This window comes from Ixodes scapularis, unplaced genomic scaffold (genome assembly GCF_016920785.2).
Source record: "Ixodes scapularis isolate PalLabHiFi unplaced genomic scaffold, ASM1692078v2 PGA_scaffold4__175_contigs__length_147842914, whole genome shotgun sequence".
Taxonomy (NCBI): domain Eukaryota; kingdom Metazoa; phylum Arthropoda; class Arachnida; order Ixodida; family Ixodidae; genus Ixodes; species Ixodes scapularis.
In genome coordinates, this window is record NW_024609879.1 from 18,295,562 (window position 1) to 18,323,133 (window position 27,572).

General features: G+C 47.0%; 2 protein-coding genes across 2 annotated transcripts; one reads left to right on the plus strand and one right to left on the minus strand.

Annotated features, from left to right (window-relative positions):
- Positions 1–1,873: 1,873 nt before the first annotated feature.
- On the minus strand, positions 1,874–16,513 carry LOC8028095 (methylosome protein 50). Its single transcript, XM_029995463.4, has 9 exons — positions 16,318–16,513; positions 13,565–13,747; positions 12,670–12,820; positions 11,843–11,895; positions 10,832–10,899; positions 4,761–4,815; positions 3,651–3,828; positions 2,689–2,766; positions 1,874–2,228 (listed from the first exon to the last, which is right to left on the minus strand). Exons 1-9 carry the CDS (start codon positions 16,370–16,372, stop codon positions 2,087–2,089), a joined length of 963 nt encoding a protein of 320 aa, XP_029851323.2. The 5' UTR covers positions 16,373–16,513; the 3' UTR covers positions 1,874–2,086.
- A 54-nt stretch (positions 16,514–16,567) lies between these two features.
- Positions 16,568–26,348, plus strand: LOC8028094 (uncharacterized protein CG1161). The gene is made up of 4 exons (XM_002410504.4): positions 16,568–16,666; positions 19,604–19,716; positions 21,812–22,055; positions 25,050–26,348. Exons 1-4 carry the CDS (start codon positions 16,595–16,597, stop codon positions 25,191–25,193), a joined length of 573 nt encoding a protein of 190 aa, XP_002410549.3. The 5' UTR covers positions 16,568–16,594; the 3' UTR covers positions 25,194–26,348.
- Positions 26,349–27,572: the final 1,224 nt, after the last annotated feature.

Consider the following 27,572-nt stretch of genomic DNA (forward strand, 5'->3'; position numbering starts at 1 on the left):
CCTTTAAGGACATGACTGATGATTCAATCCGGATATGACAGACGACAAGGGGGACAAGGGAAAAACATGGACGTCTCAAACGCGGCCGAGATTTTATTCACACGTCGTGCGAACTAAAACCTAAAGGGTTTTAGGTGCATTGAAAAGAAAATGAGCGAGAAACCACACAGGGTGGTGTATATTCCGTTTTTTCCGTGTGTTTTCGCACAATTCAATGGCGATTGCGAATGTGGAGCGCAAGTCTGTGCACTTCTTGCTCAGGGGTTGCGATGATATGAATACACCAAGCTCTTATTGGCCAATCAGCATTGAGGTATACCTAATATCCTTTCAATCAAAGCCAATCGGAGCTCGGCATCATCCCGACATCACCGCAACTCCTGCGCAAGAAGTGGGCGACTTGCTCTCTGCATAGGTTCTGGGTAAAGGTGGTCTTTACTACAGACTACAAGCTAAACAGGCTTGCGCCATTCTCAGAGAGAATTCGAGGTTGTTTGAAAAGGCACAGGGAATCCCCTCGTAAAATGCCAGGTTGGAGTTGTCGATGACATTCCAATGGCACGTGGGTTTTCCTATGTCAGACAAACAAAGTGCCGTTTGAATTCAAGATTATTTGAGCACAAGTGGGCTGTCAGGAATAATGCAATGAACTCGGATAATGCAAGGCACGCAAAAGAGTGCAATAATTGTTTATCAGTCTGAGAGGACACTATTATATTGAGTAAAGAGAAAAATCTTACAAAAAGAGTTTAAAAAAAACAATTAGGATCAATTTGGCAAGAAATTGTATTAGATAACCTTCAATCATACTGGATGCGATGTCACAGAGGTTTTTACTTTTGTAAAGGGTGGAATAGGGGAATAGAAAACATTGCATAAAACCTTTTCTTTATACGGTTTTGTTACAGAACTTTGAGTAATGTACCATTGTGTGTGTTATGAAGGGTGAGTGGTGAATGTGTGGAAACTTGGTGAAGGCCATGCGAGGGTAAGTTATACGGGGGTGTACCATTGGCTGTGTTATGGAGGAGTAGCGCTGGCTGTGTACATGCGTGCAACTCTGTGGAGGTCATGCAAGGGGTGACACGTAAAACAAGATGTATGAATAAAATTGTTTCGACGGCGTTTGAGTCACGTCTGTTTGCCCCTTGTTGTTTGCGGTTAGAATCATGCGTAATGTTAACCAGCTTGCCTATTAATTAACCTTGCTTCTGGGGACATGAGCCTTCGATGCCAAGAAATACCTAAGGAAGACCTTTTTGGAAACGGCGCCTTTGAAATGCTGCTGGCAATCCAAGACAGTCACAGCGTGGGGGGAGCAGGTTAAAACGCTTGCCCTTCTTACCGGGGTGTGAAATACCTCGGCGTTTCCACGTTGTGTCGTTGCTCCGCTCATCCCACCATTCTCTCGTCTCTCATTTACCCTCGCTCTCCTCTGCACTCCACTTTCTCCAACTCGTTGCTTCTCCCAAGATTGAGCAAGCTTCCGCTGGTTTCCGCCGTTCCCACTTTCGAAAAACCGTGAAAAGCAACAAAGATCCCATCGTCGGGATTGTGCACACCGGCGAACGATGTCTTGCAAACGAACACTCTCGCCAAAGTACAGCAGATTATTAGCTTAGACATCATTTAAAACCTCCGCTTGTCTTTTCTGCGTGAGGCCGATTGCTGTATCCGTAATTATTGTATTTTCTAATGATACGACTCACGGATCGTACGACGATTTTGCGCGATCGCCCAGAAGTCACATAATCGAGTTCCACTGTATCTAGTCATGTGCAAACATATAATTGTTTGTCAAACAGTTTTTTTCCTATTTTTCTTGCAAGCAGGGGCAGGCGAGTTTCAGTTATCTGAAGAACTAATCCACCAGTAGCAAAAATGACCAGATATTTGAAATCAGCAAAAAATATTGAACAAGCTTGCACAGTTCCATTGGATCTGGGTAAAAACAAAGCTCAAAGCTGGACTCGTTGCCCACAAGGCAGACTGATGCGTCCATTCACGATCCCCGCCAAACTGTGGGCCAAGCTCGTGCAGGAGTCGGTAAGTGTCCAAGGCGTATCACGAGCCGAGTTCAGTGTCTCTAGGCCTCTCCACTCGCGAGCTGCATGGAAGGTGCCATCCCCGCGTGCACATGGACACGGCCGTCCCATCCGCTCGACAGCAGACGACCGCTGTCCCAGGCCAGGCCCCGCACAAACTCCGTGTGCTCCTGGCTCTTGTACCTGTCGGGAAGACGGTTTAAAGCAGCGAGGGTTACTCTCTCGAGGCATTTCTGAATCTCACAATTTCACACGACGCAACAATGTTAGAGGGGAAGTAAGTTACTTTCGTTGTTAAGCGTCCCTGGGCAACGAGGGGAACCCCAGCCTAGCCGTTTCCGTGTAAGCTCCGAGAATTTCCCGTTGCAGAGGAAGAAAACACTCCACCCCATTATACTCTTTTCGGGCACCGGAAAGTTTGACCCTGGCAGTCGAGGTACGGGCTGCAAGTGTTCCGTCGCTTACTTGCAAAACTATCGGGCAACCCTAAGTGTTATTGCGACGTCCACAACTAAAGACAACTGTTTCTATTCTTTGCAAAATAGCGTACATTGGGCGGTTGCGTAATGCGAGAGCACGTGCTCTTGCAAACTCAACTAGAAAGTGACGTTCCCTCGCCACACTGCGTTTGGGCCTTACTCACACCAGGTGGTCCTTGGTTCGGGAGGTGTCGGCCAGGGCCACCAAGCAGTCGTCGGCACAAGACGCCAGCCAAGAGGGCCTGCATTGGAACAACTGTCAGGCACAGGCCGGTCTACCACTATCAGATTTTCAAACTTCTAGAGTTTTCCACCAATAAGGAGAACAAAAGAATGTAAAAAGTCGATCCAGTAATGTCTTTTGGTAGCACGCTCGTGCCTCATACCCTATCATACTCTTAACAGTAAAGTGCTTTTGCCCCAAGTTTTGATAGTGTGCGCCCCAACAGCCTAAATTCCACGCTAAACTCAAACAAAGTGGAACTTCTCCCCTCAAAATCTAACAACTGCTACGGCCTAGTTCGATGAAGGATTACAAATCTCCTATTGGGTCCTGCCCAATGATACGAATATAAAAAAAATGAGTCGATAAAATTTAATTACTGATCAGTTTCGTATATATTGCGTTATGGTCAAGCCTCGACAGTTACCGCTGCCAATATTCGAAGGAGTATTTGCTCGACGCCATTATTTGGTGCTGTCTTAATGTTTGGTTGCGGTGCGTGCATCGAAACAAACGGCGGCGGAGCGTGCGGTGCCTTTCTTCACTTGCGACAATACGCTACAATAATTCTACGGTCTGGCAGTTGTACGGCATCTGCAAATTAGCCAGGCCCATAAATCGGTGACTCAAGGCCGGCCGTCCGGGCTCCCACGCCAAGCGCAAGTCCGTCCGCTTGCGCGGGGGTTGCGGCAATGTCGGGACGCTGAGCTTCGACCGGCTCTGACCGGAAGAATGGTGGGCAGGCCTCGAGGCAGCTGTTATTCGGGTCTACTCACTATCCTTCCCACCAAAACCAATCGGAACTCGGAGTTCCAACGTCGCTGCGACCCGGACGCGAGACGACTGGAGCACTTTCTCGCCGTTCCCCTACCGTCTGTGACCCTAGTGCACCGAGTGGGTCACCTGACGGGGCAGAAGAGGAGGCGGTGGATGGGCCTCCGATGCGGCCGAAGCAGGGTCACGTCGCTCCCCGGCTGCCTGAGGTCCCGCACCACCACTTGGCCGCACTCCAGGCCCACGGCGTACGTGCTGGGACTTTGGGGCTGCCAGTCCAGAGCCCTGGGCACGCTCGGACAGTGGCCTGCACATTGGAGAGCGCCTTCAGTGCGCCGTAAAAATGCCTGGACTACATAGGTACTTGTGGTTGGGCTAGTTGGTGTGAACATCTTGACCCGCGGTTAAAAGCGCTAAGAAGACAAACGTGAGAGAGAAGACAAACACGGAGGCATTGGATGAGCCTCCGACATGGCCAGGGCATGCGCAAAATTTAAAGACAAATGATGGGGAACATTTGCACATGCACCATAGGGCCCGCAAATGTGAGCCACACACGGTGGTCAAAGACGCGTCCCGGGCATTTTACCTCTACTACGAACTCCACGGCACCAACGAAAATGCTCCCGGTGCTAGTCGCTTCCTTCTCAGAGTTAGAACCCGAAAATTATACGCGCGAAACGGGTCTATTGCGCGGTTAGCACGTCTGCGTGACATACGCGGAACTTTGGAAAACTATGGCCAACGTTAGTACTTTGCAACGTCGGCTATCTCCGTTAGCCGATGTTGCAAAGTCGGCATAGATGCGCGTCTGCGAAACTATGTGGACCTGCATGGGCATGCCACGTGTGCAAGTTTTGTCTCCGTTTGTTTCCCCCAGGTGCTCGGATATGTGCACGTTTCACGCTTTAAGCACCGGTAAGGTGGTCGGTGCTTTGGCCACGTTTAATCCCTAGGAAGAGTAGAATGCCACTTCTTTCCCGTTACAAGGTCAATTCAGTCGTGGAACTCCACTCTGGAACGGGGGGGGGGGGCCCTTGCATGCTGTTCAGGCAGGAAACACGTGAAAGAGCCCCGCAATGTGTACAGTTGTAGAAAACTGGGGCTAAAGTGTAAAAAAGGCCGATAACAAGGCGCACATGACCCGCTCGTGGGTAGAGCCTTTGTTGGTTGCTCTTGTGGGCCCTACAGAAACAATGTTCAATAAAGTGCGACGGGAAGTAAGGCAAGGTCACCCACCCAGGATGGTGGCTGGTCGACTCAGCCGGATGTCCCAAGAACGTACTTGGCCGTCCTGCGGGAAAGCGTGAGATTAGAGCGGCACTCAAGTGGATTCTGAGATTGCCTATCTATGGTGATAACTCAACCTACAGGCTCTAACCATCCTAAAAAAAAACACTCAAGGGCGGCCAATTTCCTTGTTTCCCCGATCATTTTTACAATTAAAATCTCATCAAAGATTGCAACACGCCCCTTTTTCTGTGCCTTGAAGCAGACACCAAGAGGCACCGTCGGATGGCGTTTTCCAGAGCCGTGTATGAAGAGAGTTTGGTCATTAATTAGTAAGAATAGGGAAAAAATAAGGGCACGCCATTGGCCAAAATTATTTCACTGACCTGGAGTGCAACAATTGACAACTCTGTGACCAACCACTAGCCACAAGTATTCCCCTAGCGGAGGCAACGAGCTTAACAAATACACTCCAATTACAATTTCAAGATAAGGATGTATTCAAGTATTTCATTTCAGCACGCTAGAGTTGGAATTCGCGACTCTTTGTAAGTGAAAGGGCAACGTGACGTTGTCGTCACGGCAACATTAAGAACACACTCAATCTTTCTTTCAATTGCAATTGCGGCCGCTGCCGCGGCCACGACAGAGTGGATGGTAAAAACTGCGGATTCAGCTCCGTGGGAGTTTTAACCTAAACTCCGAACTTGCACCCCACATTCGCAGTTTCGCTTTATGTTTCAGGAAATTTTTCTCAACAATGTGACCTTTCCTGGCTCAGCAAATGTACTCAGCAACTTGAAACTCTCCTTCTCCAGCAATCTCTTACAATTATACATTCAAGTACAGAGCGCGACACTGTTAGCGCGAACAAGCGATCGCCGTTTTTTCCAGTTTTTCTCTTTGAAACCAAGGGATGCCATCCAAGTTATTATTGCTACGGAAAGAGCTCATTTAGTTCTATAATGTAACAGTAACATTTCATGCTCGCTTAAACTATTTAGATGTCAAATGCGAAAATGTGCCGATGTCGTGTTTGAGCTAACAGTGTCGCGATGTGTACTTTCAGCCTTATCCAGAAAAGAAAAATACCTGCACCACGCTACGAAAATCCTTCAAGGACGTCCCAGCTCATTCTTACTTCGCAAGTTCATCACAAGGGGAATATGTGGCGCTGGCGGCGCCGCCGCTTTCACCACTCCACCCCAGCTCCCACTGGCTCCTCCCATTGACCAGACTCTCGCTATTCACGGCTCCGACGTTTTCAAACAAATGCTGTATTACGTCTCCTACACCAAAAGATTTTACGCTCTTGTCGAAATAAAACATGCCTAAAAAGAACTAATAGTAACATTCGGAATCTCCATGCAATTAACTATTCTCATTGGCCAAATTTTATGGAGGTGGTGGGAACCATAGGATAGCCCTCCCCAGAGAGAAAATAGTGCCCACGCGTGTATATTGTTGCGAGCTTATTAGGATGTATTTCCATCTAGAACTGGTCATTTTTACTGACTAAAGCCCAACAAACAACATGCCATCAAAAACAAGCTTTATAAAAAGCACTCGAGCAAAGGGGGTCCCTGGGGGTTTATTGTTCTCATTCTGGTTTCAAAGAAAACGTGACCAAGCAGGCATAGAAAGTGCAAGTGAAGCCTCGACCAAAGAGTGCTGCTGTTCGAACCCACTTCCAGCCTCAGGCGAAAAAACTATGCACATAAAAACGGCCAAGGTTAAAGGTGTGTCTACTATACGTGTGGTAATTGGTCAAAAGCTATTAGGAGTTAACAGCAAGAAATGCAGACCGACGTCAGCACACGGCAAAATCAACACCCGTGAAAGCCCGTGCTCGTTGATATTGGAGCACAAACCGTTACCTGTATTCCAACGCCAACAAAACCTGCATATTCACGACCTGCGACTGCATTTGTGCCTTGCTGCTTAAAGTGCACCGCATATCTTTTCATATTCATGAAAGTAATACAGCAGTTATAGATTAAGGACAGGAAATAAGGGTGTAGGTTGCGAGGTAGGCAGTTCCGACTGCTGCGTGACAGGCGTATATGACCGAGACGCCACGAACCCAGAGCGAACTAACGAGACGCCCTATCGAGAGCCGAATCATTCGACTCTCGGTCGGGCATTTCGTAAGGCACCGAATCCAACTTCTTTGAGTGCTCAACGATGTGTTTCTCTAAGCACACTAGGTTATCTGGCACGGAAAAAGGAAATAAGTTGCCATTTATTTACCCATCACTCGCCATATAGCTGTAGGCTGTTGCCACACAAAGAGCAAGCGGGAAGAGAAGAAAGGGCAGAGCCCTCAACTCTGCTATTTCTGAGCTCGGGTTTCTATCTCTCGAAATCAGTAACATAGTGCATTAGCAAATTACTCATAAAAGATGTATCATCAATGCCAGTAACAAGTGTTATAGAGACTAGCTTTCCAAATCTTAAGGTTTCTTGATATTCCCTTGCCAAGTATACGTCACTGCATGTGACCAAAGACACAAAGAAAGGGGGAGCCAGGTAAGAGATGTTTGCAGGTGAGAAATATAGCTTTTTTTCCACGAGCCGGTTTCACCAAATTCGTGAAAAACCAATAAACCTTAAATTGGAGCTGTTCTTAAATAATAAAAAAAATGCCCAAGCTTCATAAAAAAAACTGTATATATTTCGTTGACCCAGAAGGCAGCCTGCACCGAACTGTTTGCAAGGCTGCTGCTTTCATTGGGAACCACAGCCGTTCATTTTGTGTCCTCTTATCGATACCAGGATGCTTTCGAAGTGTTCTGGCCACGCGCACGTTTTCTGGAGGTTGGGAAATCTCATGCCCCCTTTCCTTCAACGTAAGCGCCAATAAACTCAGATTTTTGGTCACACACTGAAAGCAGACATAAAAAAAAGAATCCAAAACTGTAGGAAAAAAAAAAAAAAAGCCAGGAAAAATATCCTTAAGTTCGATGATAAACAAACCCTGAAAGTACGGGACCCTGGTTATACACTATTCCATAACATCCTAAACAAAACAAAAAAAATTTTTTTTTTTTTTGAGGAGTCTGGCTTTTTTTTACAACAATGCAGACACTGGGAGCATGTGTCTTTAGTACTGCACCACTACCGTAAAATTCTGTAAGGGTGCCCACCCAAAATAAAAAGATAAATAATAAAAATGAAACAGCAAATTAAAAAAAAAAAAAAATGATAAATGCGAGGGACATTTGCTACAAACCACGTGACCCGGGCACTGATACTGCGAATCGCGGACATGGCAATTTAGCGTTTCACAGCGGGGTAAACACGTGGGAAATTCACAACAAACTCCTGCGTCACGGGAAAGGATACCGCAGACTGCAGATGCAGAATGACACGTGTTTCACGGTGCAATAAACATGCGGAAACTGGCTAAACTTGCGCGCCACGGGAACCGATTATGCGTGCGCAGATCGCAGACAAAAAAAGATTTGGCAGACACTTGAGACTGCTTACATGTAGGAATGCAAAAGCATTCCTACATGCAGCGCATTCCTACACCCAGCACATTCCTACAAGCAGCACGCCACGTCTTCCTATCGCTCCGGCGGCGACATCACGCTCCCCACTGCACAGGCAAGGTAAACCCTGCTGGCTTCCGTGACGAAGCATTGCGTTGCTGTGCTTTTCTTTGTATTTTATTGGGAATGAGCCAATGGGAATTTAGATACCACTTCACTCAGCCAATAAAAATTTAGGTGCCGTTTTTCGCTGCTAGAGACAACGGCTACAAACGCCGCCAGCTTCGCTCCATGGGACAGCTCATGCTTTCGCATGAATACGCGGGAACTTGCTATGAACTCTCATGTCCGACAGGAACCCGCTGCAAACCCGCTTGTCACACGTACCGGTACCGCAGACCGCACGGTTGGTGTGCTTCCCATCGGACATCGCATCGATGGGAATTGGGCGGGTGGGCGATGTTTAGGAAGTTTTATGTTACAAGTATTTAGTAGTGATGGGCCAAACTTTTGCCGAATCCCAAGATTTGGCACCGAATCTTGAGATTCGGCAAAGCCGAACTTTTGCCAAATTTTTTTAAAGATTCGGCAAAAAACATTGTTGCCAGACTTAAAAAGGCACTGACACATCAAAATCATTTTTTTTTTTTATTATCTGAAACGATTGAAAACGATGCCGGGACATTACCCTCAAAATTTGAAATTTGGGAATTCAGTATTCGTGAAGTAAAAAAACAATTTCCAAATGCCGAATTCGAAGTTCCCGTGCGATCGGCGCCGGTGCCTTGACGTCAAAAATTGCGAAGACCTGAGAGTCCCCTTTCTTTCACCCCTCCCGGCTGTTGCCATGGCGACCCAAAGCGAGGGGGAAAGGAGTGAGCGGCGGCGTTCAACCAGGCGTTCCGGCGGACCGGTTTTGAGCGGTGTCGCCTGTTTTCCGTTGGAGGATACAAATCCAGGAGACGGCACCACAACGAACTCCCGATTTTTGGTATTTCAAAAAGAAGGGCCGTAGTGCGTTCGCAATTGCGTTAAAAATCATGTTTTAGGATTGCCGCCATTAAATGTTATAGAGATGTCGCCTACAAATCTTCTAAATTTCATGATTCTTGACGTCACCGATCAAAAGAAGCGAGGAGGCGAGAGGCGGGAAAATCAAACGCCAAAAATAAAAAGGCGCGCGCGCAAGAAATTTTTTTTTCGCGATGCGGTTTTTTTTGCGTGTCTATGACTGCAACTTGCATCGTTTTAGACAATAAAAATAAATACAACCTTTGGGGTGTCAGTGCCCCTTTAACGTTAACATTTTGCTTTTTCAGGCAAAAAAAAGGTTCTATGTGTTTTTTTCTTAACTTAAATGCAACATGTAATAAAAATTGACACAGTTATCACTAAATAAGGTGATCTTTTACAAGATAATTGTATTGGTGTCGTTTTTGTGTGTTTACTGACAACTTTACAGTGACTTCTTCCAGAAGTGGTGTGACAACGAGGTTGGGCAGAAGCAGATGCAGTCGCGAATCACGCTACAAAAGTTTCAATTTTGAGGCCTCATCAGCGCAAGCCTGCAAGTGTGTGTGGTGTACATTGTTCATACAAAGGCAATAACACTGCACTCTTAATTTATCAGTCACCATTTTGTGTGCGAAAACGAATGCAACGGTTGCAGAGCCTTCACCAGAAGAGGTAACAATATTATTGCAAATACGGGTGTTTTTTTATTTGAGTCACTTGATAACAGCTTTGCATGAAAGCGTGTGTCACATGTTCCCAAACCCTTGCTTTTAACCTATAAAACACTGGTTTCTGCTGCTAGGACACACATGGATGTTTAGGAAGATGGTAAGAGTTAAGAATTCCAGATGTGCAATGTTGAGCATGATAGTTGTGTCTAGTTTTATGCAGATACATGAAAACCGTAAAATAATGCTAAGTAAAACACAATATTATATTGTTGTGGCACAAACTACTTGTGAGCCGAAAAGAGGATTGTTAGTATATCTGCGGGGAGTGCTTTAAAGTAATTGTCAGTTAATGTTGCAACTACCTTGTTGCATCACTGGAAAGGTCGAATGAAAATCACGTCATCCAGAATGTACCTAATCATTTGTCACTTGTCACTTGCACAGTGGACTGCATAAATTACTGGTTCACCTTCTGTTTTTGAGGAAGAAAATGTTGAAGAAAGCCACACTCGCAAAGGCTCACCAAACGCACAATTACCGTGTTGCCTACTCCACACCTCACCATAACCGCTGGTTTTACGACACTGTACGACGTTAGCTGCACAACCGTATGGCATCCATTTACAATCCATGGCCCCGTCGCATTCTCACGCGTGCGCAGACATTTGCCGAATTTTCACCGAATCTGAAGTTCGGCAGATTCGATTCATCACTAGTATTTAACCAGAAAAACGGGATGGGCAATCTCTCAGGGTAGGGCGCCCTTACGGGGTTATGGTAGACGGCTTTGCTGCTTTGCTGCTGAAACTAGCAAAGCACTTTTTAGAGAAGAGACAATACAGGGAGCTTAGTCTAAAAGGGGCTACTTTGGAGTTAAACCACCCACTGGTAGGCGACTCACCCTGCCACAGGAGATGAAGACGTGGGGGTCGGCAGAGAAGGCCACCTTCCAGACCACATCGGCATGGGCTGCAGGGAAGGACCCTCACAATCGAAAGGCATTCAAACAATCGCCTTCCTTTGGCATTTGCACCTACTCTCTGGAAATGCCATTCATTTTGTTCCACTAAGCATCGTAAGAGTTCCTTTACAAAATGCAGTACAACCTGGTGGCCCAAATAGCAGTTTGACTTTTGCTGTACTAATCGTGGCCACGCAAATATATATTGCATTGGACACAGTCACCTATGCACGTCAACGGCAGATGAATGTGGGTTCTTCCCCTATTAGTTCTTTTAGGTGTGTTTCAGTTCTATGGTGTGAGCTAAAGAACTGACCAGTATAAAGTGCCAACCCATGAACCCCTCGATAGAAGGTCACATCTACGAATGCACCGACAGCATACAGCACACATTCACACACCAAGGCGAGCCTCATCGAGAAAAAATATCAACCTCATTGCTTGCGCTGCTCTCGACAGTCGGCCCACTGATGGCTTTCACTAAATACATCCCGAGAAGTCGCCATCAAGTTTGAGTTTGAAGCAACAAAGGGCAATGCACATCCTCGTATGAGGCTCCAAAACATTTTCTACCAACGCTCCTTTTCACAAGCGAGTGCCAACAACCTTGAGATCATTATTAAAGAGTCGTCGACAGTTGCCTTTCGCATCCATTTCGAGATCAACTCAAGAATCAGACACCGATAAATGTGGACATGCCAGGTGTTTGGAACATTAGCGCCTTAGTACCAGAAAATGAGGGATCTGTGCACTGAGGTTGTGGCACTTTCCAATTACGACATATGCACAGAATGCATCTTCAAACCAAAATAGTGTAAAAAAAGACGAAAAAAGAAGGGCCCTAAATAATTGAAAGGAACTCATTGGGGCAACACAATCAGTCACAGCAAGCATGAGGGCCCAAGTGCGACGTGATAATCAGCGAGCTAATCGCCGATTGAAAGCCCTCACCTGACACGTACGTCTTGGTGCACTGCATGGACCTCAGGTCCCAGATCTTGATGCTGGAAAGAGTTGCCAAGCCACGCTTACATAGGGCAGGCCGGAGCTGCCCAATGTGAACCCTTTCGATGCGTTTGGGGTTGTCTCGCAAGTAGCGTGAAATTAGTCAAAGCGCGAAAACAATGTCTCGTGCAGTCCGTGGAAGCAAATGGCGGTGCAGCATAAAAATGAGTGGCCCTTTAAGCGAACAGTAGAGCAGCACTCGCACGAGGCACACGTTTTGCACGTCCATAGAACAATGGTTATTGATACTTAGGAAGAAACGTAAAACGTGAATTTTTACGACCACAGAAACACCCAAGCTTCTCTTCAGAACCGCACCATGACATTTGAATTGACGGCTTCAAAAAAGCAGCCCCGAGCAAATTAACCCAATCAAATTGGGCAGAAACGAAGCAGGCTTTCTTATTTACCTGCATTACGTGACACCCAATATCGAAAGCAAAAACATACATGCCGGTCACAGTCCAAGAGGATCGTAACTCATCAGTCATTCAGAGCCCCCGTGCGAACGAGTTACAACAAATATTTCTAGTTTTCTTTATCCTTTTTCCTTCCTGAAAAGTCTCTAGCATACGTGGGAGCTACGGAACGCGGTGCTCAGAGAACCTTCGGTGGCTTTAGGGCCAGCTTCATCGAACCTCTTCTCCATCAGGAGGGTAGCCTAAGCCCCAGCGACGTAGGAAATTCAGCACTCTGGCCCTGCTATCTAAAAGGTGTTGAGAGGGTGCTGCCCAGATTTCGACTCCTGCGGCTTTTCCTCGAGGGCGGCGTACCTGTGGTCCCACCCGGTGGAGGCCAGCCTGCAGCCGTCCGTGCTCAGCGCCAGGGAGGTGAGTCCCGCGTCATGGTCGCATTGGTAGAAGAGCGATTCTATCTCGGGGGCACCCTCCCCTTCCTTGGACAGCCGGAGCAGCTCCAAGGCACCTGCGCTCACAGAGCCCGCCGGACGGTCACGCAGGTAAGCAGAAAGCATAGTTGTACTCCGTTTCACCTTCACTATTGACACAACGAGCCAGTGGCGCCACTCAAGCTTCTTGGAAACCATTAGATTGCGGCATTTCTCATGTCTCTACTCACGTTTTACTGCCCACTAGCTTTTGGCCTCCTCTTCCCCCTCCCCCTCCTCCTCCTCCTCTCCTCTCCTCTCCTCTCCTCTCCTCTCCTCTCCTCTCCTCCCCTCCCCTCCCCTCCCCCCCCCCCCCCCGACATGATGAAACGCAGTATGAGCTTGGTACGATGCCTGGAATGCATCTTCTATTGGTTTGTCTAGTGCCCCTAGACCCCACGCATCGAAAACATTCTTCAAGTGGCAAAGATTGACGTTGCAGGAGCTGGCACGTCCTGTTTTCAGACAACGCAATCTTGGCAGCTGGTTGTAGGAGTTCCAACAAAAAGTATGAGCAAATGCAAGTGTTGCCGTAGTCTTCACATCCCAACTCCCGGCTGCAGAAACTTCCATGGTCTACCAAGCTGCAGAGTGATCTGCAGCAGACCTGGCATCTGCCACGTCCACCGTGCCATCGTTAGGATTGCACGGTGGCACGACACTCCTATGACGTCGCCGGGAACAAATAGACGAACCACATTTGGGGATGCGGTAACCACGTTAGTAGAAGCAAATTTTAAGCACCATAATTTGGCTAGCTCAAAGAATGTGTGCACACCCACCAGAATCGAGTCCAGCGAGGAAGCTGGTTGGGGTGAGCACCACCAGGGCGGCGACGGTGGAGTCTGCCACCTGGGAGGCCAGGCACTCGCCGCTGCCGACGCTGCTGGGTGATCGGTGCAGCTGGACGGATCCGTGCCACCTGCTGCCGGTCAGGCCATTGCAGGCCACCACCAGGCACTCGTCTGCAAGGACGACACCCGCTCAGCCATGCACGTTCGGAAGACCCGCCTCGAAGCTGAGCCCGTCGGGAAAGAAAAGGAGAGGGCTGGCCTTTGGCCAACACCTCCCGACGAGCTCTTCTCCCACTGGAGGTCGCAGCAAAGGCCACAGACTGGACACATGTGCTGCGCTGGCTTTCTGCTGGGCCCTACAGACCTCTCCAGAAAGAGCTCTCCAGCCGGCGCCATTTTGCGACTCTCGCAACCCTTATCAGCTAGAAATTTCTGCCACTCTCCTGGGCGGTAGAAACCCGGTCAGCGCGACTCTACACCACAATTGTATGTTCGGAGTTCACCGGCCTTTCTTGAAAGCTTTTACTTTATCTGCATATTCGGGACGCTTACATTTTTTGTGTTATCTTCTACTGCAAAAAAAAAAAGAACAGAAGGGCTCATAGCTTGCTCCGTCTTTGCGGAGTGAGCTATGAGCAAACGACGTTCTCCGAGGATTATCTCCGCCGAGATAATCTATTAAAAGCTTTCACAGTCTTTATGAAACATAGCACATTGGGTGCTGGGGTAACAGACAGTTTAGACACGTCCGTTCCTTTGCCTTGATGCTGTGCGAAGAGCGAGCTCTCTTTAAAACGTGCCCCAAAACAAATGTGGATTATGTCCGATTGTCGTGAAGTAACTGTCGTCGACACTGTGGATTGGATATGCTGCGTTATGTTAAATAAACCCTGTTCAAATAAGGTGGCACCGTGGCATATATACAATATACTGTTCAATTGATGAGACTCTTTGAATTTTATGCTGTGAGCGGGCAATACCCATGCCCTTGGGCTATTTTGTGTGATCACAGATTTTCAACAGTTAAGACCTCTGTAGATTGGCATGCTGAGTGTTTGGCGGCTTGAAAAATCTGCGTAAAATGAAACAAACATTCGAGTCGCATTCGCTCTGTCGCGCACGGACTAACTAAAAATTGTTTTTATTGTTTTGTATTTGTTCCCAGAGATGGTAAGACACATTCTCAAAGGCCGCAAGAAATTCCGTCTGCCATAAAACACACAGTAGCTGCCACCAGTGTCAGGAATTGCACCTACGCGACTGCCACAGCCCACCGACGAGAATACTCATGGCCCAGCGCATTCGGGCAACACCGACAAACACTCTCAAAACCAGGAATGTGCGCCGTAAATCGCCCGGTTCGAAACTGCCACTGAAAAGGTCTATAGAACCGCTGCAAAATGTGCAGTACCACTCGTGGCACCGAAAGGAATGCCGGGAATGCCCCCTTCAGAACCGGTCGCAGCAGACGACGGAGGTGACGAAGGACATGCACGCAAGCGGGCGAGGGCCGCTTGTTTGCACGTCTTTTATTTGGTGTTGCACGGTAAATACTGCGGGACCAAGGAGGAGTACATCGAACTTCGCACATGTGGCAGGATTTTTGCGGAGGTCTATTGACTGGGCACAAGTTCTGGCCAAACGATGGCAGCACTCGTGCCACATCTGCAACCGATTGAATGTGGGTCCCAGCCAAACGCAGATGCAGTAATTGCATCCGTGTGTAGCGCTTTGGTGAATTGTGTCGCATTACATGTCAACTCCTGACTTTGGTTGCCGAAAGGGTTGTTGCGCAGTGAACGTCAAAGACAGATGTTAAAACAAGAATGGGTTTACTATTTACGTGGTGTGCAAGAAGCCACTGGTGTCTGGGTAAGTCGTCGTTCCTTCTTCCATCTCCCTTTCACATGACCGTTTTCTCCATCGTCGTGTTCTTTATATGCAACACGCGGTTGACGCGAAACATCAAGGGTGCTTCATAAAAGTGCAATCCACAAAAACAATAGTAATAATTGCTAACTAACCCCCCCAAAAAAAGAAAAAAATGTTTGCTTTTTTTGCAAGATAAGGTAGGTTGTGATTATGATTACTGGTTTTATGATGCAAAACCAACCTGAGCCATACTGTGCCAACACACTATTTCAAATTATCTATGGTAGGCGACACTGCTCACTGTGTGGAACACGTCAAGTGATGTGTCAAGTGTGCCTGGCCAATCCTCAAGCGGCATTATACTAGTACTTGATTTGTACTCAGTGGAGGGGGAGAGGGGCGGCATATTACCCAGGAGTATAGGGTCGCAAAAGGCAATGCTGCCCATACCGGAGCGGCTTGTGTACCCAAGACCTCGCGGTAGGGTTCCTGTGGTGGGAACTCTACCAGCAAGATTGTCACGTTCGTAACTTAGTTACATCTCAAGTTAGGTAACTGTAACTACTTAGAGTAACTTTCACAGCTCTGTAACTAGACCTGAATCGTGAAGGGACTGCGGGCAGGCATCTGCGCTAGCAGCAACCTCCCCCCGACAAATCGTTCAGCATGTGCGCGCCCGAGCATGAACGGGCCCCACACTCATCCGTAGAGAAGACTAATTTTCGTCGCCCCTCGGAACCTCTCTTCTATTTCGTAAGAAGGCAACAAATGTGCGTGCTGCAGAATCGCGCATGTGCTCCGAAACGACAGCCGTATTTCGCGCGGCTTTTGACCAGACATTCCAGTCCAAACCAAGATTGACTCTTCACCTTTGCATAGCTTGATGTCATCGATGCAGGGGCCTTCACTGCGTTCACCAGCCATTCTGTCTGCCTTTATATAATCGACAAATCTTGACTTTGCTTCCACCACGTTTCAAACAAATGGCACTTGTTTATGTCTGGTTCTCAATTTGGCTACCTTCGCGACTTGCCGCTTCCTCGGATAGTTGGCTGTTGGCTTGGCTACTGGCAGTGGCTACCAATCGTTGGCTATTGGCTATCCTATTTTTATCAAAGTAATCCAATCCAATCCGTGAGAGCAGAAATGGCGGTGCGGGGGGCGATGGGTTCGCTGACGTTGGTCTGCATTTTACTTCTACTCGTGGAGAAAAGCAGCGTAAGTGGCCGCGAATATCTCGTCTCTTGAAGTTTTGGCAGGTTCCCCATGGGTGTGACCTGTGTTCATCACGTTACGGGTCCAACTCTGTATGGAACCTGCCGGAAGGCTGCGCGAGTCGACGGGATATTTTTAGGGGGTGTGCGAATTCCGCTTCGCATCGAAAAGAACAGTGTCATTTCCAGCTTCAAATAGAGCAGGTATTTCGTTGCTTTATGTTTCGCTGTAAGGGCTGTTCGGTTCTAGCCACTATTCGCAAACCTCTAGTAGATGTTTTATGTCGTAATAGAGTGGTGGTAGTACGCGGTAGTCACGTCCATGGTCGGTACTCCTCTGTCATCTGCCCACTACGTCATCACATCGGCATAGAGCCTGCGCCGCAGGCCTTTGTGGTGTGGTTGATACCTGCCTTTCTGCGATGCCGCGGCTCTCCTGTACCTACTTTTATAAGACCCAATACATCACGGTCACATTTGTTTGTGACCATGTTCGAACTACGCAAATTCGTCCGAGCCAAAATGCCAGTGAGACAACGAAAACAGTCTGCAGTTTATTTATCCTTGGCGGTTTGGTGCGCGGACCCCGAAACAAATACCTGACGGGTGAAAAAAAAAAAATGTTTCAAAGATTATTTAGAAAAATAAACAAACCAAATGGAGCTCAATTTTAATGTATTCCTGTGATTATGGATATCACAAGCATTGTGGTACACACTGGTGATGGGGCTGAACAAACTGCTTCAGTGAAAAAGGGGGTGAAAGAGGCAGAGAGGAAAATGTGGGAGGGAAGAATGCAGGAGAAATCAGCTCTAACAGTGTACAGGTCACGAAAGCAGGACATAAGAAAGGAAAATGTGTTTGACAATTCTTCTTCGCTGTTCGAGGCGAGAACGGGAGTTTTGAGGACGAGGACGTATTGGGCTAAATTTCAGGAGACAGCTAGACACAGTATGGGCTGCCTGCCATAACGAGAGCGAGACACCAGAGCACTTGGTTTTGAAGTGCTTGGGGCTTCGCCCTGCCCTTCCTGAAGGGGTAACGGATTTGGCCGGGGCCCTGGGTTTTACTGGTGACAATGGAAGGATGAGAGAGAAAAGGATTACAGTGACAAAGAGACGATTAGAAGATTGGTGGAAATTATCTAGGGAAAATTGAATTATGGATAACTAACTAGCACAGCTGGGGACAGGCGGGACAGAGGAAAATTGGGACACCCTCCCGCGTGACTCCGGCCCAAAGACTCGACCCTGTTTCCCAGTGGGTCCGGTGCTGGGGTAATGCCGACAAGGTTTGACCAGAGGAAAATTGGCGACTCCCTCGCCAGGGAGAAGAGGCAGGGGGGTGATGTTTTTAGTTTTTTTTTTCTGCCCGCTCCCCCGAAGGTCGTCCTGGTGATAGTTAGGGGGAGAAAATTGATCTTAGGAGGGCGGGAGGAATCATATGTTTTTGTCTTTTTAGACTTAGGCTAGGTGGCGCAAGCTACCATCCCAGAAACAAGCAGTATTTCAATTACGAGTATTTGAAATACTTATTTCAAATACTTTGTGTATTTTGCATTTGTATTTAATTACAAATTGGGTAATGTATTTGACGTGTGTATTTAAATACTAAAACGTCGGTATTTCGAATACAATTGTAATTAAATACAATTTTGTAGGCAAAAATACATCCCTCAAATTTATTCAATGTCCAGACCAGGAAGAAAACTATGTTCTGCACCGAATGAAGTGTCTCTCAATCAAGCACAAACATTTAGTGACTTTGTGATTACAGTGCTAGTCCAGGGCGAGAATAGTGACAAAATCAACGTTCACAGGCAGACTGGCTAAATAAGTGCCTGTGACAACTTGTGATGCTTTCCAGCCTGATTTCCATCCATATTTTTGCCTGGAACATTCTAAATCCGCGGGTTGTCCAGATTTTCGTAACTGGTGCGAGTTGCAACAATAAAAACCTCTAGCTAGTGCTGCGCGTCTTGATCGTCTCGGTTATTTGTTGGTCTACACCAAAATGTAATCGACAAAAAAGCTGCGTGCAGCTCTGTACTTTTTCAATCTATTACGTCCAAGCTGATTACATTTTTTTTGTGATTATATTTCTATCACGTTACTAGAGGCTCGCACACTTGAGTGTGCGATGCAAAGTTAAACTGAGATACCCAGGAACCCGTTGCAGGTGCCCTGAAGTCGCTGACGCAAATTTTGAGGAATGTATTTGGAAAAGTATTTGGAGGAGACCAAATACATTTGGTTGTATTTGTATCTTGTACTTAAATGCTTTTTTGGAAATGTAATTAGAGTTGTAATTAAATACATTTTCGGCGAAGTATTTTGTATTTGTATTTCGATACATATTTGCATGTATCTTGCCCATCCCTGTACCACCCGTTAGAAAGGGTGTAGTCATTAACATCCATCCATCGACGTCATACCCAGATGTTTCAACTGCCTTGTGCAAGCCGCTTGAGAGTAAACGCGTGCAGCACTTTTGACTGCTCGGTTAAAGCTTGCAGAAGGCGTGGAAATGCCTCGATCTCCTTATAATATACGTCGCAGTTCTCTCCTTCCACTGAACGCGACAGGAAGCTTCAGCGCTATTTTGAGAGCTCTGTTGTGGCTACTTGGTGCATAAGTCTGAAATATAATTTTTTCATTCGTGGTCCTGGAGCCCAGGTGAAGACAATTTAAGTGTTTATTTCTCAAACTTGGAATCGCCTCAGTTTTTCTTTAAGAAACGCACGGTTCGGAATTGTTTCTTGCCTTGTGATTGACCCTTTGACGTTCCTACCGGTCGATGCCGCAATTTGATTGGCTGTGGACAAATAGTAAGATGCCTTGCATATGTTGAGCTGTGGGCGAGTGACTTTGTGGCTTCAACCTGTCCAGCTAGCTTCAGTGCTGTTCGGTGAGGATGTCGTCTCAGCTGGTTGGTGTTGCAGGCCCAGTACGAGGATGTGCGCTGTAAGTGCATCTGCCCAAGCACGGCCGTCGTCAGCGGCGGCATCCAAACCAACAGGAAGCTGTACATCATGAACGTCCCTCCACGGAGATGGTGAGTGGGCCGTGCGGTTGATTCGGGCCGCAGGCAGGACAAGGGCTTCCGCTCTAAGGCCACACATACATTGCAGCGCCAATTTTATAGTTACTACCTCACTTGCCAAGAAGACCCATTCACATACCCAGCATGATTCAACTCGGCACTATAGACGGACTGCTGACCTTGTACTTGTATCGGAGCTGTACCAGTGCTCTTCTCAAAGTGACCCAGCTTTTTCCTGTTTACATACACAATGCAGTACTTATTCAGCACTGACATGGCTGCGCTGCATGTGTGAACCGGCCTAAAAAAAGTGTCAATATTGCAGAGATGAGTGGTTTCAGTGACATCATTTCTTGTTTTGTTGTAAGGATGTGTTGCAGCGTTTGCGATTCTAGTGACTGAGATAGACATGTTTGATGGTGTGTGTGAGGAACACTGTCGAAGCACTGGGCTTGCCCCAATAGTGTAGATCTTGTTTTTCTCAGAATGAAGTTATCTTGGTGCAGCGGGAGACAGAATCAGACACGCTGCCAAGAGCACTTCTGTTGCCTTCGTAAGATCCCATGAAATTGATCTCACTGTGGTGAGCTATCTTGCAGTATTGCAAGTTGTGAGGAGGAAACCTCAGCAGTGAGATGAGGGAATATTGTGCTAATTCGGCGCTAAATAAGGCACCGTAGTAGAGTAGAGTCCAACGACCCACAGTCCCCTGTGAAAGTTAAAAAAGCCAACTTGGGAAGTTGCACCTTACTTAAGACAAGAAACAAAAGAGCGTTAGGAAAACCGGGAGATGAGACACTGCAAAATTGTTGATGTTGTGCTTGCGCAGTTGTGGCTGCTTTCCGAGTTGAGGACAGTGTTATTTTGTTTTGTTTCTTTTCCTTTTTTTTCCCCTTCTCGTGGCTGGTAAGGGGGAATGCCTTAATGCTGTTCCTTTGGATCCCTCGATTAGGGGATTTTATAAGAGGGGTGTAGAAGACGGTTTTTGCTCTCCAACAGTAATACCAATATCTGGACTGGAGCGAGCACTGTTTAAAACCTAGCGCTTTGGCACTTTCTTCGGTACTCTTTTTTACCAATGAATTTTTTGTCCAATGCTTCCTAATTACAGGAGTGTGTTACAGGAATCTACATTAGACTGCGAGGGGCCCGCTAGAGCCACCGAATGAGTTGCACTTCCGAATATCTGACACTCCAGCCATTTCGGCGCTTAAAATTGCAGTTGCCAATTATCTGAAGCTTTACCTGAAATCATAGGATGCACTTTCCTATCGTCAAAAATGTTTAAGATAGTCAACAACAGGGGAAAGTGTCACTTTGGCTCTCTTACACTGCGCCTAAATCTTTGGAATTGGGATTTTCTAATCATAAGTAGCTCCAATTCTGCCTGCTCTGTATATGGAGCACCAAAATGGGAAATGGTGGCGCCAACAAGGCAATCCGGTAATGCGACACCCGAAGTCATGGGTTCTCAAACCAGGACACTTTCAAGGCCTCCATCCTTGGGTCACCACCACCTCCATAAAATTTGACCAACGATAATAGTTAATGGCGTGGAGACTCCGAACGTTACCATTAATGCTTTTTAGGCCCATTATATTTCGACAAAGGCGTCAAATCTTTGGGTGTAGGAGACGTAATACAGCACTTATCATTTCAAAACGCCGTTCGATGGCGCACCCTGGTGTCTGCTCCAAGGTGCAGAAAGGAGGGTGTGTCACAATCTTTGATTAGATTTTTAATAGAAAAATCTGCCATTCATGAGTGTAATTTCGTTTTTTTAGATTCTTGGAGCTCGTAGATTGAATCATCACTATAAATAGACAATCTCAGAACCCACTCGAGTGCCCCTTTGAGACAGCAAACATACGTGGGTCGTTAGGATCATGCGTGCAGATGCCCGTGGTGAGAGCTTTTTGGAAAGTTCTTATGGCTCGACCGACCGAAGGTGCGACTTTGGGCTCGTTCAATCTACCGGTGCAGAAAACTGCAGGGCAGCGTACTTCCGGTACAGATTTTAGGATAGGATGCACTCGTAAATCGAATACAGCAGCGCGCACCGAGCGGAGGCACTTTGAAAAGTCCAACCTCCGATTGGCGGGTGCAGCAACTGCGAGGGGGCCATCCTGCCCCAGGCGACGGACATCAAGGGCCGGGAGAGCGAGTTCTGCCCCCGGTGCATGTGCCGCTACGAGCGGCGCAACACGACCACCATCCGGGTGCTGGTCATCCTCATCATCTGGGTCATCTCCCTGCTCACGGTCTACATGCTCTTCCTCATGTGCCTGGACCCGCTGCTCAACAAGCGCAGGGCCGCCTACCAGGAGCACGTCAACGAAGAGGTCAACTTGGTGCGTACTCCCTTTCTCCCTGCCCGCAGCGCCGCTCAACACCTCCTGGACAAAAAGGCCGTCGTGCTAGATTTTGCGTGGAGGTCGGTGCGGGGCACGGATTGGATGCTACTGCTGCATTCGGCTGGAACTCGTGTGTTTGGTCAACGAGGATGCAACTCTTAATGAAATGCTGACGCCACAGTTACGCCCAACCTGTGCCAGACTGAGACATCTAGGAAGTGTTGCACCGCCTGGCTTCTCTTTTGCAAACGGGCAGACAAATCATCGAGCAATGCGTTGAGTGCTGAGAAACAGAGAGAGAATGCCTAGTTAACATTCGACGCTCCAACCAGGCTTGACGTTCTGACGTCCCTGCGTGCTCTCGTCCCCCCCCCTCTCTCAGTTTCTCGGCACGTGGGTTTTCGATGGTTGGAAAACACATACAAGTTACTCAATGACTTCTCTTAGAGCTGTAGCCTGCTGCAGGTTAAGAATAGCAGGGCAAGCCCCTCCCACAAACTCTCTGCTCACCATGACTAGTGCTTTCCTCCCCTCCAGCGCTTTCTCTGCTGAAGTGGAAAGGGTGGAGGGCTTTGTGGGAGAAGCTAATAACCTTCAACAGGCTGTGGATTCATCAGTGTTGCCTTCGTGTCATCTCGAGGGCAGAACGAGCTAGAATTCTACACTCGGCGACAACTTGTATGTGGTACGTTGTCGAGGCTAGCACATAGTTTCCGCAGCGCCGTCAAACCTACTTGCGCCAGTGCGCGCAGATGAGATGCAAGACTCGGTGGAAACTAAACTGGCCTTGACAACATAGCACAAAAATGTTAACACCGAGTATAATGTCCCTCTTCGAAGCATTCTCCTCTTACTGAGTGGCATAATGTCAGATGTAGAAACAATGCCTCATTGTGAATTTAGAGATGCTTGTTTTCATTTGCATACCAAAGGGCACCAGTGTCTTGCTGCGATATTTGATTCCTATCTTTCTCAAGTAAATATAGTTTCTTTGTGTTTTCATTTGCATACCAAAGGGCACCAGTGTCTTCCTGCGATATTTAATTCCTATCTTTCTCAAGTAAATATAGTTTCTTTGTGTTTTATTTGCATACCAAAGGGCACCAGTGTCTTCCTGCGATATTTAATTCCTATCTTTCTCAAGTAAATATAGTTTCTTTGTTTTTGATGAGTCAATGAGGGAGGGTTGGTTAGAGAGTGAGAAATAGAATCGGAAATAAAAGCTCTGAAAAAAATGTTTTACTTAGACATAGCTCTGAACCTAAACTTGCCATAATAAAGTTCAGAGGATGTTATAAATAATACTAAGTCTGCCATGCTGGTGCTCTGCTGTTTTCTCTACATTGATGCCAATTTAATGGCTGGTGCTGCCATAGCTAGAAAGGTTCTCCCAGTTCAGTTTTCTAGAGCAGTAAACCTGCAAACTACAATCTTGACAGAGCTTCGTCCAACTGGGAATAATCGAGAAAACCTGCATGCGAGGGGTTGACACACAAGTCTCCTTTCTTGTGAACAGTGGAGAGTTTAGTAGAGCATGTATTATACATTCATTGGCTCAAAGGGTAGGAAATGGAAGTGGTTCACGGTGGATCTCATCAGTTTTGACGAAAATTCACAACGGAAAACAGCTGTCTTTCTGTATGACTCAGCGAATTATGCATGCCTGATGCTGCTTATAACGAAGTTTCTCGTACTGAGGGGCGGACGAAAAAGAATAGTCCTACTGCCTCGTGAAACTACTGCGTGCATTGTGACAATAAGGACATCCAGGCAAGCCCCAATCCTCGGAGACGCGACGTTTCGAGGCCTAATCGGCCCATTCGTCAGGGGCGACTATGGCTGTCGAGGATTAGCATTCTTTGCTATGCCTATGGCTTCAATGGCCATAGCTATAGTCGTCCTCGAAGAACAGGCCTTGAAACCCCGAGGACTAAGACTTAGTTGGAACCCTTTCTCTAATAGCTCCCCCAACCAGGCAGTTTCTGTCCAGTGTTTACGTTGAAGTGTATTGTGACGAATCCGTTCGAGAGATGCCCTTTGAGTAACGCAGTGTGTGTCCTGCTGGAGGTTAAAGAAGGGAGTAAAGTGCAGAAAATCCACCCCTGAGAGAAGGAATGAGAAAGAGGCAGAAAAGCATAGAAGGAAAGCCGACGATACGTTAGGCGTGTTCTTTTTGCCACGACTCGCTAAAGTTGCACAATTTGTTCTCAATTTTAGTTTTCTCTTTATACAGTTCTCGTTGCCTGTGTTTTCTTGCAAAATAAAACTAAAATACCGGGCACCAACCTTGCGAGTGATAGAATGGACTCGCCACAATTCAAACTCGGATATTTCACACTTACGGTTAGTTCAAACGAATTAAAAAATTTTGGTTGTCCCGCTATGTTTTCAATGCATTTATAAGCTGCTTAACTCAAACAGCGTTTTCCCTTAATTCACGCTATTTTTTCATCGAAGCAGGTTAGCTCCCGTCGAGTGCGCTTCTCACCGAGCACCTTTGTACTGTGGGAAAGCAATACTCGCGAAGCTTGCGAGCATTGCTTTTTTGCAGTACGCGAATGCTCGGTAAGAAGCGCGCTCGGTGGGACTAGCTCACCGCGATTATGCAAGCAGTACCGTCCTGACAGCGTGCTTTCATTACTCTTGCTTGTTTTCTTACTTTTCTGGGGGGGTTAAATGCCAGATGAAAGAAAGGATATTTGCATATAGCAAGCAGATTAGTAAATCCCTTCGCTTGGGGTAGCTGGACGTTTCTCTTTAGGTTTAATTTTATGTCAAATCTGTCATTTACCTGCCACCTCAATGTAAGCATTGGACTTTCCGAGGCCACGGTTCATAAGTATAGTTATATAAAACTAAATGAGTGTAGAAGCGGACAAGTGGAAGGTTGGGAACAACCTTCTCGAGTTCAGCAGCCGAAATGCACGTGGAGTGGCAGACCTCTGAATCTAGATGCATCGCGTGAACTCTGGTGTGTGTGCGTCTCTTCAGGACGAGGCTCTCCCGATGCAGCAGCGCACGCGTCGCTCGAGCAGCAGCGTGCTGAACAAGGTGGGCCAGCAGCAGGACAAGTGGAAGCGCCAGGTGCAAGAACAACGCAGGAACATCTACGACAAGCACACCATGCTTAACTGAGAGCCCCTGCTCCGGGCCTTGCCACGGGGACTTTTTGCCCTCCACCCGCCTTTCTATATTCGAAATCGACTTTTTTGCGTCGTGTCATCGAGGTTAGTGTGGCGCATTTGCTCGAGTAATAACTGCACTGCTTGTGAACAAAGCCTGCACGTCCACTTTCCCGCTCGGCGTGCGGGCGGCCAATCGTCGCAATTGACAGAAGGAGCCCGGCGATATCCTGCAGATTGCCTTTTTTGAGAGGAATCACTAGCTCGTTATTTGTTACATTTCTTACGTAGAATGTGACGATTGGCTGCGGGTGTACCCTGTGGATGTGCAGGGCCTGTTTACTAGCGGCGTGTCGACTACTTGAGTAAATACAGTCGTTTTCGTGCTGCTTCGATGCTGTCGCAGTTACGCGCACAAGCATACTTCTTGGTTTGGCATCTTTTTTGCGCACGCGTGTGAACGAGACGCAGGGTGAAGCCACGCATTCTTGTGCAGCTGTGCGGGGCTGCAGCACCATGAAGATTATGCTATTTTCAATAACCTAGCACAAAAAGTTGGCACAAAGTTCAGTGGCAGTTGTACGGGTCATGTGGCCTACTGCGGGAGGCATCTTTCTGAACTCTTGAGACGTTATTAATATTCTGTGAAACTCTTTCTTTGTGGATTAAGCTAATTAATGGGAAGAAAGGGGCTTCGGGGTTTAAATTGCACTTTACCTAGTCACTTTTCTGTGGGCGGCAACACCGCTTTCGTGTGGCGATGCGGTGCTCAAGTGAGCACAGTTGTCTGTAATGAATGATTTCTTGAATGGTGCATTATCCTCGTGGTTTGCTCCATCTTAATTATTTGGTTGTGCACCGGCTGTACGCAACTATGGTGCGGTGCCCCCATGGTTTGTTTGCACGTGGCCATTTTTGTTTACCAAACTTGTTTTGACGGGGCATTCCTCGGGTTCACATCCGACGAGTCTAAGGGGAATACGATAAGGACTGTGAAGGTTGCTGCATGCTGTAAATAGTTGTACAGTATCACTTTAAATATATTAATTGTTGCACGTGAGGTAGTCTTTGATGAAAATAGTTGTACAGTAACTCTCTAAATACCTACATCGATTGCTGGGTGTAAATGAGCGTTTTGATTGAAATAAAATTTGAAGTCTTTTGAGATCACTGTTTCTGAATAATGTCCGATTCTTGACACGAGCTGCTGAGCCGCGGCGCGTTCACACTCTGTCCCATAGCCTGCAGCAGTGCAGAGATGCACAGGCTTCTACGAGGCACATCCGCGAAGTACTGTTTGCACATCAGTCCAACTTTTCTAATCACTTTGGAGTTGTACGTGTGCAGTTGTTTTGAATGCAGCAAACGCCAGATCATGCGGACAATTAAACATCCATCGCCAACTTGGTGTAATTGAAAGTGCAGTGAGCAGAGGAATGGTGTGGAAGTGGGTTTGAATGGTGACTGAGTGTGTGATGCTGTCTGGAGTAGCAGGCTGCCACTGTAGAGTTGGTGAAGGGAACCCAGCAGATGCTCTGCTTCCAGCAAATACTTCTGCCGGGCTTTGGCTGCAGATGCAATGAAGTGTCATCAATGGCAGAAACCTAGAGCCGGAGCATCACTGGGTCCCCGCTAGGGCAAGCGAATGAAAAGGACAACCGATGCTTTACAACCTCTGACCTTGCAACAGGTGTCCCCAAGTTTCAAAATCATTACTTCACCGAATTGTTGCAAAACACTTCAGCAGTGCAAACTGTTTTCACGACGGATCGTGAAACTCTTGCCCTCCTCGGAGAAACCGGGCTGGAGGTTTCTACCTTCTACGAGGGGGTATTGTTGCACCACAATGTGCACGAAAGCAGGATGGAGAATAAAAATAAAGGCGATTTGAATAGTGATTTAAATCAAACTTTTCCTGCAGAAAGAATCCCAAACGTTTAATTATTTATCCTTTGTCTATCATTCGTCCCTCAAAGAAAAAAGAAAAAAAATGAGCAGAACCTCTTTCCACACTTTCGATTTACTAAGTATTACAACAACAAAAGTTTTTTGTTAAAAAAAAAAAAAAAAATGAGCTGCTTTTGTTCTAATGCAACATTATTTGCATCTAGAATAGAATGTTCTCCGGCGAAATATGGATGGTCATTGATTTGTATAAACTTTTCCCGTGCACTAAATATTCACACCCCCGGGTATGTATACAAAATATCTCGTCAAAATAATAATTTAATTTCGAGAAAAAAATTTTGATATTTATGCATACATCTTCGAATTTCCAAATCACTGGCTGCCGCTCTACTGGCAACAACGAGCAGGGGTGCTTGCGACGTCAAATGTTGCATCCGAGAGCAGATGACGCTCCCTCCTCCACGGCGTTGTTGGTTGCAATGCA